This window comes from Sinocyclocheilus grahami, unplaced genomic scaffold (genome assembly GCF_001515645.1).
Source record: "Sinocyclocheilus grahami isolate Dianchi unplaced genomic scaffold, SAMN03320097.WGS_v1.1 scaffold1542.1, whole genome shotgun sequence".
NCBI lineage: Eukaryota > Metazoa > Chordata > Actinopteri > Cypriniformes > Cyprinidae > Sinocyclocheilus > Sinocyclocheilus grahami.
In genome coordinates, this window is record NW_015506721.1 from 143,285 (window position 1) to 157,150 (window position 13,866).

General features: G+C 36.4%; 1 protein-coding gene across 1 annotated transcript in view; it reads right to left on the minus strand.

Moving 5' to 3' along the window:
• LOC107571040 (astrotactin-1-like) overlaps positions 1–13,866 on the minus strand; it is a 125,497-nt gene that overhangs the window by 98,184 nt on the left and 13,447 nt on the right. Inside the window, exons 3-4 of the mRNA XM_016257324.1 lie at positions 10,927–11,320; positions 7,105–7,254 (exon numbers count right to left, since the gene is read on the minus strand). Coding sequence (XP_016112810.1) covers positions 7,105–7,254; positions 10,927–11,320 — 544 coding nt within the window. The remainder of the gene's footprint in view (positions 1–7,104; positions 7,255–10,926; positions 11,321–13,866) is intronic.

The following is a 13,866-nucleotide window of genomic DNA, read 5'->3' on the forward strand; positions in this document are numbered from 1 at the left end:
ACATCCTGTCATCCGCCTGTGCCGCACAAGATGCTGGACCCCGCCCTGTCCGAGGATCCAGCACACTCGTCTGGGAACACCAGGTGGTGCGACATTCTAGAGGAATGAGAGGCCATAGGTGGAGACGTACTCGACGGGGAAGCTCTTACCGTGATCCTCAGATCTCCCTGACCATGAACCGAAGTAGTCCTCTGAGAACCGGAGGAGCTAGAGCGGGGCATGGCAAGGGGGATACCCCCCCATTTAATGAGGATGGTCATGTTCCCGCACCGCACTGAGAACATGACTCATCCATGAGCGCTGCTTCAGCGTGCTGCAAGCCCAGGCACGAGACACAGCGATCATGACCATCAGATGAAGCCAGGAAGCGACCACATCCAGAAACGCACGAGTGGGAAGCCAGCTTTTAGAAATTGCTCTTTTTTGAGGAAATACTCTTTTAGAGAGCGCTGAAGCGCCCAGGGGAGGTTGCGGCGAGACCGCAGAATGGCAGCTGCAGCTCGCTGAGGTTTCAGCAGCCTGGATGGCAACCCCCGCTGACACGCCATAACACCAACGCCAGCTGTTTCCAAACACTCGCGGAGATTCATCTTGTAGAAGGCTCGGCTCCGAAGCAAAAAGCTGATGTGCGGAAACACGCACGCCAACTGTCATTGGCTTGTTTAGTTAACACTCAAAGGTGATTGGGCTCTCGGGCGAGATCCCAATTCGTCAGTCACGACTGACGTAACGTCGAACGTGACTGAGTGAAAGGGAACTGTTACAATGATCAAAATAAGAGACACTAAAATGTGACACTAATGACAATAATGTTTGCACACTAAGAACACACTGGTGGTCTCTTATGCTCACCAAGTCTGCATTTATTGATAAAAAAATTACAGTAAAAACAACAATATTGTTAAATATTATTACAGTCTAAAATAAATGTTTTATATTTTAATATATTTTAAATTGTAAATTTGTAATTTATTCCTATGATGGCAAAGAAGAATTTTCAGCAGCCATTACTCCAGTCGTCAGTGTCACGTGATCCTTCATAAATCATTCTAATATGCTGATTTACTGCTATGGTAATATTATTAATATATATTAATGTTGAAATTAATGTATTAATGTTGTCTTAATGTTGAAAACAGGTGTAATACCTTTTTGAAAGATTCTTCGATTAATATAAAGTTCAAAAGAACCACATTTACTTGAAATAGAAATCTTTTGAAACATTATAAATCTCTTTACTGTCACTTTTGACCAATTTAATGTTTCCTTGCTAAATAAAAATATCTCTTATCAATTTCTTTATCAATTTCCCCCAAAACTTTTAAAAAGTAGAGGTTCATTGATTCCACAAAAAATCTAAAGCAGCACAACTGTTTTCAATCTTCATTATTCCAAAATTTGACCACCAGTGTACATATATTTATATTTCAATGCATTTAGTGCCAGGTTAAACCGAATGCCGGATTAATAGACTCCAGGTTTTTGTACTTAAACACCATGCAACAATTTAGTGAATTCGACCCTTTTGTTTCAAAATGTCTTAAGAGCACACCAGTAAAAATGTCTTGATTATAGGCCTATAATGAAAATCTAACAAAAAGCTGATGAAACACCTGACATTTAATTCTTCAAACGCTAACAACCATTTCAAAATGACACACGCCGGCACGCCAATGTCTCTTTTTGTCTTCGTAACAAATGAGAACAAAAGAAGCACCTTCAAAGGAATTAGCCATAAACCTCACAGAGCAGGTGAAGATTGTGCGCTAGCCTCCGCAATTAGGTAGGGGCCAAAGGTGCAAAGCTCCGTGGAGGGGAATAAAAGATGAGCTCGTTTAAATATTCAACACGGAGTGCCAACAGCTTCTCGGCATGCAGTGCAGGTGCACACGCCTCCTGCAACAAAAAAGTTATTTTGTACCACTATTCAGGGTGGTAGAACTCAATCATTTGCAAGGTCTTGGAATCTCAGTGTCACCAGAATGATCTCGAAACAAGGAAAGGTGAAGCACGAACACCTACGCCGATATCACTGACCTAGAGATAGCAGAAAAACGGCAAATGCCGTGAGCAACAGTTTTAATTTGTCTAATGAAAAATGAGGGGTATAAATAGATGAGGTGAGAGAGGCAGGTGTGACTGAAGAAAAAAAAAAGAAGAAAAAGAACTTGAGAGGATCTGTGCGCTCACACACTTTCTCCTGCGGCGACGTGAATGGCTGTCTAAACATAGCCTTTAGCAGCTTTCGTGTTCGCAGATTGTTATGAGAGCTCGCTCATGAATAGTGATACAAGGTCCGTTAGAGAAAAAACAGGTAAAAGGAACCTTTTTAAAGGGAACAGTCATTTTGTCGTAAACCATGCAAAAAAAAATAAAAAATAAAACAAACAGGGCAATATCAGTATGAATATGAAAAGCTATGGAAATCTGGAGTTGCTATTTTAGATTTGTCAGAAAGCTTTCAGAGGCCAGTAACCCAAAAACAGGCTCAAATCCTCAGAGACAAACTCATGCATGGTGCAATCAGTGGATTGGCACTACACAATCCGCCTACATAAATAATGATTAAAACAGTTGAGATGTTTAAATAATGTTTTAAGTTTATTTCCTCATAATAATCTGTACACTCACAATTCTATGGCATTGTTAAAAGAAATCAGCAGTTTCCAGGTATCAATAACTATTACTTAAAGAGCATCTACAGTGGGGCAAAAAAGTATTTAGTCAGCCACCAATTGTGCAAGTTCTCCCACTTAAAAAGATGAGAGAGGCCTGTAATTTTCATCATAGGTATACCTCAACAATGAGAGACAAATTGAGAAAAAAAATCCAGAAAATCATATTGTAGGATTTTTAAAGAATTAATTGGTAAATTCCTCGGTAAAATAAGTATTTGGTCACCTACAAACAAGCAAGATTTCTGGCTCTCACAGACCTGTAACTTCTTCTTTAAGAGGCTCCTCTGTCCTCCACTCGTTACCTGTATTAATGGCATCTGTTTGAACTCGTTATCAGTATAAAAGACACCCGTCCACAACCTCAAACAGTCACACTCCAAACTCCACCATGGCCAAGACCAAAATTGTAGACCTCCACCAGGCTGGGAAGACTGAATCTGCAATAGATAAGCAGCTTGGTGTGAAGAAATCAACTGTGGGAGCAATTATTAGAAAATGGAAGACATACAAGACCACTCGAAGCGAAAAGCTGATGTGCGAAACACACACGCCAACTGTCATTGGCTTGTTTAGTTTACACTCGAAGGTGATTGGGCTCTCGGGCGAGATCCCAATTCGTCAGTCACTGACGTAACGTAGAACGTGACTGACTGAATGGGAACTTGCACAATTGGTGGCTGACTAAATACTTTTTTTCCCCACTATATATACAGACGTAGGCAGTATTTTTTTGTGTTGTGTTGACAGATATGCCATTCTTGATTTTTGAAGAAATTAATACTTTTACTCAGCAAGAATGCATTAAATTGCTAAACAGTGAGAACAGACATATTTATAATAGTACTCAAATGTTGTTCTTTTGAATTTTCTATTCATCAAAGAATACTGAAACAAAATGCATCACAGTTTCCACAATTATATACAAAATAGAAATATATAAAGAAATTAGCACCAAATCAGCATGTTAGAATGATTTCTAAAGACCGGAGTAATGGCTGCTGAAAATTAAGCTTTGCCATCACAGGAATAAATTACATTTTAAAATATACCTAAATAGAAAATGCAATTGTTTTAAATTGCAATAATATTTCACAATATTTCAGTATTTTTGCAGCCTGGGTGAGCATAAAATGTACTGCTCCAGTTTATTATGTAGGCTGTGAAATTGTACTATAATGAGGGAGAAACATCTGAAATAACATGAGTAACATTCAACTGATCATGTGATCTCAGCATGGCAACCCACTCTAAGACTAACAGCTTTTATTAGACAGGACTAAAGTCTTCATGGGAGTGCACATTTAAAAAAAAATAATTATTATATTAATTTCTGTAAAGCTTTTTAATGAGGTAAGAATTCCTGAGTGCACCTTTACATTTTTACATTCATATGCAGTGAATGCACAATCCAAGTGCATTGGGTATTTAAAAAGGCTGGTCTGAAGGTCAGAGAGCTGGCAGCAGGTACATCTGCTGGACGGAGGTAATGAAACATCAAAGCATGAGCAGAGAGTCAAATATTTGCCCAGCTAGGAAATCAGAATCTTACTCAAGGTAAACTCTTCAGTGGACATCAGCTAATTGTGCTCAAAGTAAATCTAGGAGAAAGGAACTTGTATTTCACAGTAGATATCTATAGACATGTTTCCCTAAAATTCACCACCACCATCCCATATCAAAAGCACATCAAAAAAGCATATGAATACCTCATCAAATCAAAGTTTTTGGTGATCTGATCAGCCAAGCATACAGCTAGAGGAAGAAAAGTTCAAACAAGAAATGGGATAGCAAAGAGAGCGGAAGACAAATATTTGTGTGTGGTTATGATTACAGAGATAGACAGTGGTTGGAATGAGATCTGTGTGGATTGAATGGGATATTCAGTGAGGGTGTAATGGCTCGCATTTCTCATGGTTCGGTCTGTATTGCGGTTCTGTGGTCATGGTTTCTGTACTGTTTGATTGATGGCAATAAAAGGACATCATATTTTTACCAGCAGTACATCCTATTTGTGATCAAATTTTCAAAAGGTACAGCCAACTCTGCAACCCAGCAATTGTGTAAAGGCTGGAAAAAACAATATATACACAAACGATTGATTGATTGATTGATTGATCTACCATTCAAAAGCTTTTTTAAAGAATTTTATACTTTTGTGCAGCAAGGATGCATTATTGCAATAAAAAGTGACAAGAGACATTTCTAATGTTACAAAAAATATCTATTTCAAATAAATGCTGTTTTTTAAGCTTTCTATTCATCAAAGATTCCTGACGAAATATAACAGCAGAACTGTTTAACTTTAATAAGAAATTTCTTAAGCACCAAATCTACATCTTAAAATGATTTTTCATGGATCATGTGACAATGAAGACTGGAGTAATGGCTGCTGAAAATTCAGCTTTGCCTTCATAGGAATTATTTATGTTTCAAATTAAATAAATAAAATAGAAAACTTTTATATTATATTATATTATATTATATTATATTATATTATATTATATTATATTATATTAATTTAGGACTGTCAAAATTAATGTGGTAATAAAGCATTAACGCAAATTCATTTTAACAGCACTAATTTTATTAACGAGTGATTAACACAGCGCGCATTTTCCATTTGACCCGTGGCCTAGTCCGTAATTTTTCATGGATCATGTGACAATGAAGACTGGAGTAATGGCTGCTGAAAATTCAGCTTTGCCTTCATAGGAATTATTTATGTTTCAAATTAAATAAATAAAATAGAAAACTTTTATATTATATTATATTATATTATATTATATTATATTATATTATATTAATTTAGGACTGTCAAAATTAATGTGGTAATAAAGCATTAACGCAAATTCATTTTAACAGCACTAATTTTATTAACGAGTGATTAACACAGCGCGCATTTTCCATTTGACCCGTGGCCTAGTCCGTAGTTGGAGAAATGGAGATAGATTTAACAACTTTTCATACCCCTGTTTTTTTGTATTTGATTTCATCAGACGATGGCTGATTATAAATCAGGATTTTTGTGCAGCTTAACGTCATGGAAGGGAGAGCTGGTTATAGTCTTAAAGGGCCATGTTTCAGTAACTATTTGATATTCATTCTGTTATCTGACAACAGAAACAGTAAAATATATCAATGAAAACAGTTTTAATGAGAATTTAGCTGCATCAAAGTATGTGGGCACAGAGAGGCAAACAAATGTAATAATAAATGTACATTTTGCATGTTCAGAAGAAGTGAGGTGCTCTGTCATGTGAAAATGTAAACAGGCGTGTGTAAATTGCTCAGTGCAAAGAAAGAGAAGTAGGCCTAACGGGAACCTGGTATTTCTATGTTCTTTTTTTTTCATGTGTCTAATAGACATGAACAAGTTCTTTGAAATATGTCTAGTCTTCATGCTCTATGTTAATTATGGTTTCACTAATAATAAACATACATTTGCATAAAGCATCCATATGTGTCCATGCACATGTTGATTAGAGTATTAAAAACTTGAAAAGTATTCATTTAAGGTACATTTAGAACAGATAAAAATGTGCGATTAAGTTGCAATTAATCATGAGTTAACGCATGACCATCGTGTGATTAATCGCGATTAAATATTGTAATCGATTGACAGTCCTAATTATATTATATTATATTTCATAATACCACTTTATTTTTAAATACTGTATTTTGTTTGTTTTTATTGTATATTTAAAAATGAATGCAGCCTTGGTGAGCATAGGAGACTTCTTTCAAAAACATAAAAAAAACATACATACACTTTTAAATGGCAGTGTAATTGCATTAAAATAGCTGCAATTATGGGCCATATTTTCTAACCAGTGCAAATTAGCGCAGGAGCACAATTCCAAAACAGCACCAATGGGCTGGAAATTTTTGCAGGAGATTTACTGAAAATGAGCAAATTAAAAAACACAGAGCAACATCTCGCAAATAAGCAGAACCGATGCTCAGGTGCAGGTGATCTACTTACGACACAGGCACAAAATAGTTTAAGACATTTAAGGCTTTTTTTGGGCGTTAAATAATGGCGCAAACACCAGTAAATTGACGAGCGCAAATGTTAGTAAATCGTGTTGCTTGATTCATTTCAATACTCTCCTCCCATAAATGTTGCGCCTGAAATGGAATCTCCTACAAATGCATATTCAATAAAGTCAGGTGCAAAAATAACTGACAGTACTATTTTAACGCCAAAAGATGGTTTGCACTGGTGCAAACTGTTAGTAAATCTGGCCCTATGTGTAGTATAAGTGACTTTAAAAGGATATAGGCTAAGCTAGCAGGCTAATCAGCTAGCATTATGCTAAGTTAGAACACAAAACTTAAAGACATGGCATGAACAAAACGCATACTGAACCGTGGATGGCGAACTGTACGGTTGCAGGAACCATTTCACCCCAATACCCAGACTCACCGTGTGTTTTGCTGGTTAGACGCTTGCGCTGGTTGGTGGAGGTGTTGTGTGGGAGGAGTGTGTTTTGCTGGTGGTTACTGTCGACAGGACTGGTAGCTATGATGTTGTCCTTGTACTTGCTCATTAGGGACAGTTTTGTGCTATCGTTCCCTGATGGAAAAAGGTTACAATTAGGAATGAAGAGAGGCAGACAGATGAGCGGCAAATAACAGTCCACCAAGGGCATGTGGAGACACTTTATGTAAACGCTTGTCATTCAGAAGGACGAGACTAAGTGGTCTATGTGAAGTATATTCAGAGTTATGTTACAATGAAGCAACTGAGAGCCTTCACAGCCCAGCGATTCAGGATATGACATTCCGTCATTCACCATTACGTAATATCGCCATCCCCTGAAGTTAGTCTGCCCCTTCATAATGAGTAAATTGCACAACAAAGACAACTGGCACTGCAGGGTTTTTATTGTATTAGGCAAATTACTGTGACAGCATGAAACCGCTCCTCTCCTGCAAAGCTTTTTAGGGGTATTTATAATGGCTACTCTTCAAGGCAAACATCAACATCATTTCACATCTGATAAGGGGCGGCCATTCCAAATTCTTGTGTCCAATAGACATGGCCAATCTGACACAGACTCAGGTCTGGTCATGTGACTCGTATCTAATCTTGACTATAGCAGAGCTGAAATGGGTGCCATGGGTGCCATGAACCCATGGCCAAATAAGCAGTTTTGCTTAGCAGAAGTATATAGCGTTATTACTTTGATATTATTTGGGGAAAATAGCCTTAGCTAGCTAATAAATAAATATGTCATGTTGATTTCCTCTTTGCAGTTGTTTTGATATAGGCTTTATCCAATTTCTGGAGCTTGTACTTAACCCAGGCTTTCTCACTCGCAGCTGCATATCGAAAAGGCGAGCTCTGCTGCTGACTCTTGAGCTCTCAAGGTGAAATAAATATTTTCAGGGCCAGCAATGTGCAAATGATGTGCTTAGCCCATGCAACTTAAATCTCACAGGTTCCTGGATGCAAAAATAGATTTAGTGTCACAGTGTACATATGCATAAACAAAAATAATGTCTGTTGGTTTATGCATATGTGCATGATACATGAAAAAAAAATCTATTTCTAAAGTGTTTTTTTTTTTTTCAAATGTAGAAAGAGCTTAATGCTTAATGCTGTGATCATGTGCATTCACCTATGCCTGGTAGTTTACATTTACATGTTTGAAAATTATTAACAGTTGAAAACATTAGAAATTTAGAAAAGAAAGGCAATGACTTTGCACGCAGTGTTTTTACACAAAGGCACCTCATGAAACTGATTGCGGACAGGCTTCTGAGGCAGTGTAATGGTTTAATGATTTTCAACAAAATAGAACGAGTTTTGGTGATAACTAAACAAATATTTAATTACTATAATGCTAATTTCTCGCTAGAAATAACATCAAAAGTGCAAAAGTACAAACTGACCACCAAATGCAACTTTCAGACGGCATCTTTATTTTTTAGCTCAACCGGCATGGAATGGAACGCACAGGATTGTGGGATATCAAAGGCAGCGAAGGATACATCTATGCTGCCTTCAAAATTCGATCAGAAGAAGGTACCTCCGGAGACAGGAAGTAAATTCTGATCCAGAATTTGGATTCGGACGTGCCTTGCTGCCTTCCTGCCTTGGAATGCTGCCTCCGAAGGCAGCATTTTAGAGCTTTTGGATGCAGCCTTTGCCACTAGGTGCCGCTATTGGAGTGGTAAAAATAGCTGTTTCCCCGGTAACGGCTGTACACAAAGCAGCACTGTGCTCACAAACGCTGCTTTATCAGGCATTACAGGCATGATGAAATGAGATGTCATGCAAAGGAGGGGTTTGGAAAAATGAATCGTTGAGCGAATCGTTTGGGAGTCGTTGAGCAAATAAGGTAAAAATAAATGCATATTACAAGTCAATGAAAGTGCTTTTTTGAACTTGCATGCATGTCAACCTGTTGTTGGGGACACCCAAAACCAAATTATGAACCTTTCATAACCCATAATAGAGACACTTTAAAATAGTTAACTACTTATTACATTTTAAATAGGGTAACTTGTAATCTGTAACATTACTTTTCCAAAGTAACCTTCTCAACATTGTTTATATATCTCTGAAATTAGTCACTAAATCAAAACACTGAATTAGGAGTGTGAATTCATTTAGTGAATGATTAAAGCATGCTATTACAGGTTATTATTAAGGTTACTGTCTGAGGTTTTATTGGCAATTTCATAGCCCAAATATTGTTGGGCATGTTAAAAGGGTAGGTCACTCAAAAGTTAAAATTATATAATTTACTCCCTCTCGTGTAATTCCAATGTACGACTTTCTTACTTCCATGCAACACAAAAGGAGGCACTGTTAAAGTCATAGCTGGTTGCTAGTTTACATTCATCTACGATCAATGGGCAATGAAGCATTCAAGCTTTAAAAAGGATCTAAAAGCACCATAAGAAATTAAGAATTATTATGAAAGTGGTATAGTGATATATACCACTATACCACTATAGTGGTATAGTGGTATAGTGTGATATATTCCACATTTTCTGAAGCCACAGTTTTTGGTGAGAAAAAGCTTGAAATATAATTCATGATGATATAATTGAAAATCGTGACATTCACCCTCTCTTTGGCACGTCCATGAGATATTTTCAATAAATTGGTTGATCTGGTTCACAAAGCCATGAATACTCATGTGAAAGGTTTGTTTTGATTTGCAATGATTTGTTAACCTTTTAACCTGCTCCCCCTATTTTGGGACACACAGCTGAAAATGACCTACCTAACTTAAAATGTTATACCACGATCAAGGCACAGAAACGTAGTAAGGACATCGTTAAAATTGTCCATGCGACATCAGTGGTTCAACCATAATTTTATGAAGCTATGAGAATACTTTTTGTGCACAAAGAAAACAAAAATAATGACTTTATTCAACGATTTTTTTCTCTTCCAGGACAGTCCTCTGCCATTATCGATGCATGCGCTTCACCTTGTTTACAAGCAGAGGAAAGCAATGCGCATATAGTGTCGATAATGGCGGAGGACTGTCATTTTAATGACGTCCTTATTACGTTTATGTGTTTTGATCGTGGTGGGACTCTTGCTGTCTATGCAGGGTCAGAAAGCTCTCGGAGTTCATCAAAAATATCTTCATTTGTGTTCTGAAGATGAACAAAAGTCTTAGGGGTTTGGATCAACATGAGGGTGAGTAATTGAACAACTGTTTTCATCATTAATTTTAATGTTTCTTGAGCAATCAGTAAATCAGCATATTAGAATGACTTCTGAAGGATATGTGACTTTAATGACTAGAGTAATAACTGCTGAAACATCTGCTTTGCAATCACAGGAATAAAGTACATTTTAAAAGTATTATTATTTTAACTATATTAAAATAGAAACATGTATTTTAAATCGGAATAACACACTGTATCATTCACTGTATGTATTCACTGTATTTTTGATTAAATACATGCAGCTTTGGTGAGCATAAATAGATTTCCTACCAACCAACCCCAAACTTTTGGATGTTAGTGTGCAGCATATGAAGAAACGGTTATTGAAGATTTAGAAGACTTGACTTTATTTAATAGGATAAATCAAAATCCACTACTTAAAAGCTCAATTCACTGAAACTGCATTGAAAAAAACTTCCAGTGCATGTTCACATTTGAAATGACATTAGGGTGAGTAAATTATTTTTTCTTTTTTTTTAATGAACAATCCCTTTAACTTAGACTCAAAGATTTTTACTCATGCAGTGCAGTGTGCTGTGGGCTCACAAACCTAGAGTGAGATCCATGCCAGCTTTGTCATTGCACCCTTGAAGTGAGTCAAGCGTACGTGTCACTTGGCTGGTGAAGTCCTCGCCGCCGTTCATGCACTCCCGCTGCAGGTGGTGGCGTAGGTCTGTGATGTCATACTCATACCCGTCCAAGATCGGAGTCTCACGGATGCTGATTGTGCCGCTCGAGTTATGACCCTGTCCGCGAGAATTTCTCAAACTTTCCCGGGCCTGTCCACCCATCAGCACAGAGGGGATGTAGTGGATCTCATTGGCTGCTTCAGCACTAGCGCTCTTTTGTGGCTGAGGTACGCGGCGACGTTTACACCAGCGTCTACGAGTGTACAGGATCAACACCAAACACAGGATGGACAGCAGAAGAGCGATCATACCACCCTACAGAGAAAATGGAAGGGAAGATGGAAAATGGGAGAGACAAATTTATGAAGAGAATAAAAATATACTCTAATTAAATTCTTGGTACAGAAAATTAAAAGGTCAAAAGAGAAACCATAGATTTTTTTATTTTTTTTTAAGATCGAAGAAGAATTTTGTGCATTTGCTCAGATAACTCCATCCACAATTAAATGCTGCCCAAATTATTCCATCCAAAATTATATAGGAGGATGTATAATGTGTGTCAATCTGATTCAGATATAAAGTTATGCAGGGATGAGGAATTTTTGTAGGACAAAACAGTTCCACTCTTCTGAAGTCAATGGGTTTTTAAATGTGTTTTTGTTGAAATGCCTGAAATTGGGTCTGTGGTCAACACAAGCTCAATATATTTTCATGCTTTATTCTATGACATGACATCAGTAATACCCCCTTTGGTTTTTTAAAAGCCTTTGCTTGAAAAAGGCAGCTGCTAACAAGTAGCTAAATGGTACTACAGACGTTGTTAGGGTCAATAAACCTCATCACAACAGGTAAACTCATCGACTCACTAGTCCACTTTTTGCAGCCTCCTTGTGTTTATAATCATGCTCTTGAAAACTACTATTTTTTTTAAATAAAGATCAAATCAAATAAGTTGCTGTAAGCTTATTGACTGTGACAATGAAGTCATGAAGTCATGGTGCAGTGGTATAAAGCATTTAAGGAAAATGTACTGTAAAATGTGCTGTATTTTGTAGTTTAACTGAGGATCAAATATTTGACCAACATTTAATCTCTACTTGACTACATTTTTGATTAAGTATATCAATGGTTTACTCCACTACATTTGAGATAATCCAACTACTCCTAATCAACTCCCTACAACTACAACTAATCCTAACTTTTTTCTGCAGCAGTTTACTTCTGCTATAAAAGAAGTGATATCGCCATCTACAGAGCTATATATTATATATGGCACTATATATTTTGCATCTTGCCTTTACTCACCTAAATTTTTCAACAAGGCATTACACGAATGTGAGTGCATTAGCAGGTGGCTGTGAATTGCAGGTGTTTCAAACATGAGATGAGGACATGGCTGAGACTGTTTTAAAGGATATTGTGGTTTACTTTATTTTTGTAGGCTTACACTTTACTTTATAGGTTTATTGAGCCTATTCAGTAAGAGTAAAATACTTAAGTACTGTTAAAATCAGATACTCTAAGACTTATGTAAGTCATATTGGAATTGGTGGCTTGTAACTTGTAATGGAATAATTTCCACTGTAAAGTATTTGTACTTTTATTCAAGTATGGTTTTCAGGCCGTCATTACACCTCTGCTGTTGTATAGTTAATTTATAGCCTAACTTCAGATTTTTACTTCTTATGAATGTATTTAGATTTTAAAATGAATAAAAGTGGTGTTAATTTGTGAAGATTGTCATGTTTTTTATTTCTGCAGTAATCTAAAAGCCAATGGAAAAATACAGTTTGTTTTTGTCAATGGAATTAGCTTTCGGATTAGCCTACAAAAATACTAGAAAAAAGGGTAATTCATTATTTCTACAGACCGTTTGGAACTTTAATAAACCATATTTGCACACAAAATTGAAAAGCATGTAATAATCATGATTTCAAAGAGATATGCAATAAGTGAATTTGCGTAGCTAAATGAAGAAAAAACATGGAGTACTAGTTGTTTTCTGTTTATTTTACAAATATGACCATGATTATGACTAATTATAGGGGGGGAAATACACAAGTTCCCTTGTAGTCACTACAACAGTGTGATTATAATCGACTTAATCTATAATATATGCTGCTAAAGACTGCTGGATAAAAACCATACCAATATTGCGGCCACAAACAGCACCAGATCCAATAGATAATTAGTTTGCGTAATTCGATTTCCTTTGGATCCATCACTTTGAATTAGCCAAACAAGCAAAATGTAACTTCACTGCGGAGAAAATTATGGAAGGCTGCATGTTACAGACGGTTTAAAATTAGACCAGATGGGATATCTCTTTATGAAAGGGAAACTATTAAGACCAAACGAAACATCGCAGTCTAGCAGCATGAGGAGAACTAATCGAATTAGCCAACGGATACAAGTGATGCTATTATGGGTTTGTCACATTCTTTAACAACTTTAAGCAGATGTCCTGTAAGTCATCAGCTCCCAAAATGGGTTATATTTTGGAGCATTTTTTCATTTTCCTTGGCAAAAAGAAAAAAATATTTATTTGTTGCTTGGTGCCAAGTTTGTTATTTCAAATGAACTGAGAATGTGGTTTAAACTATAACAGATAATATAGCATGTGGCTTACATCTGTGAAGATACAAGGCATTTACCAAATAATTTAGTTTTCCCATATTAGCAACCATTTAAAAGATTTAAGCCATTCACCATTATTGGTTATATACTGTATAAATAATGATAGTATATTTATAATGATAATAGCATTTTTAAAAGACAATTATTTTTATATATATATATATATATATATATATATATATATATATATATATATATATATATATATATATATATATATATAT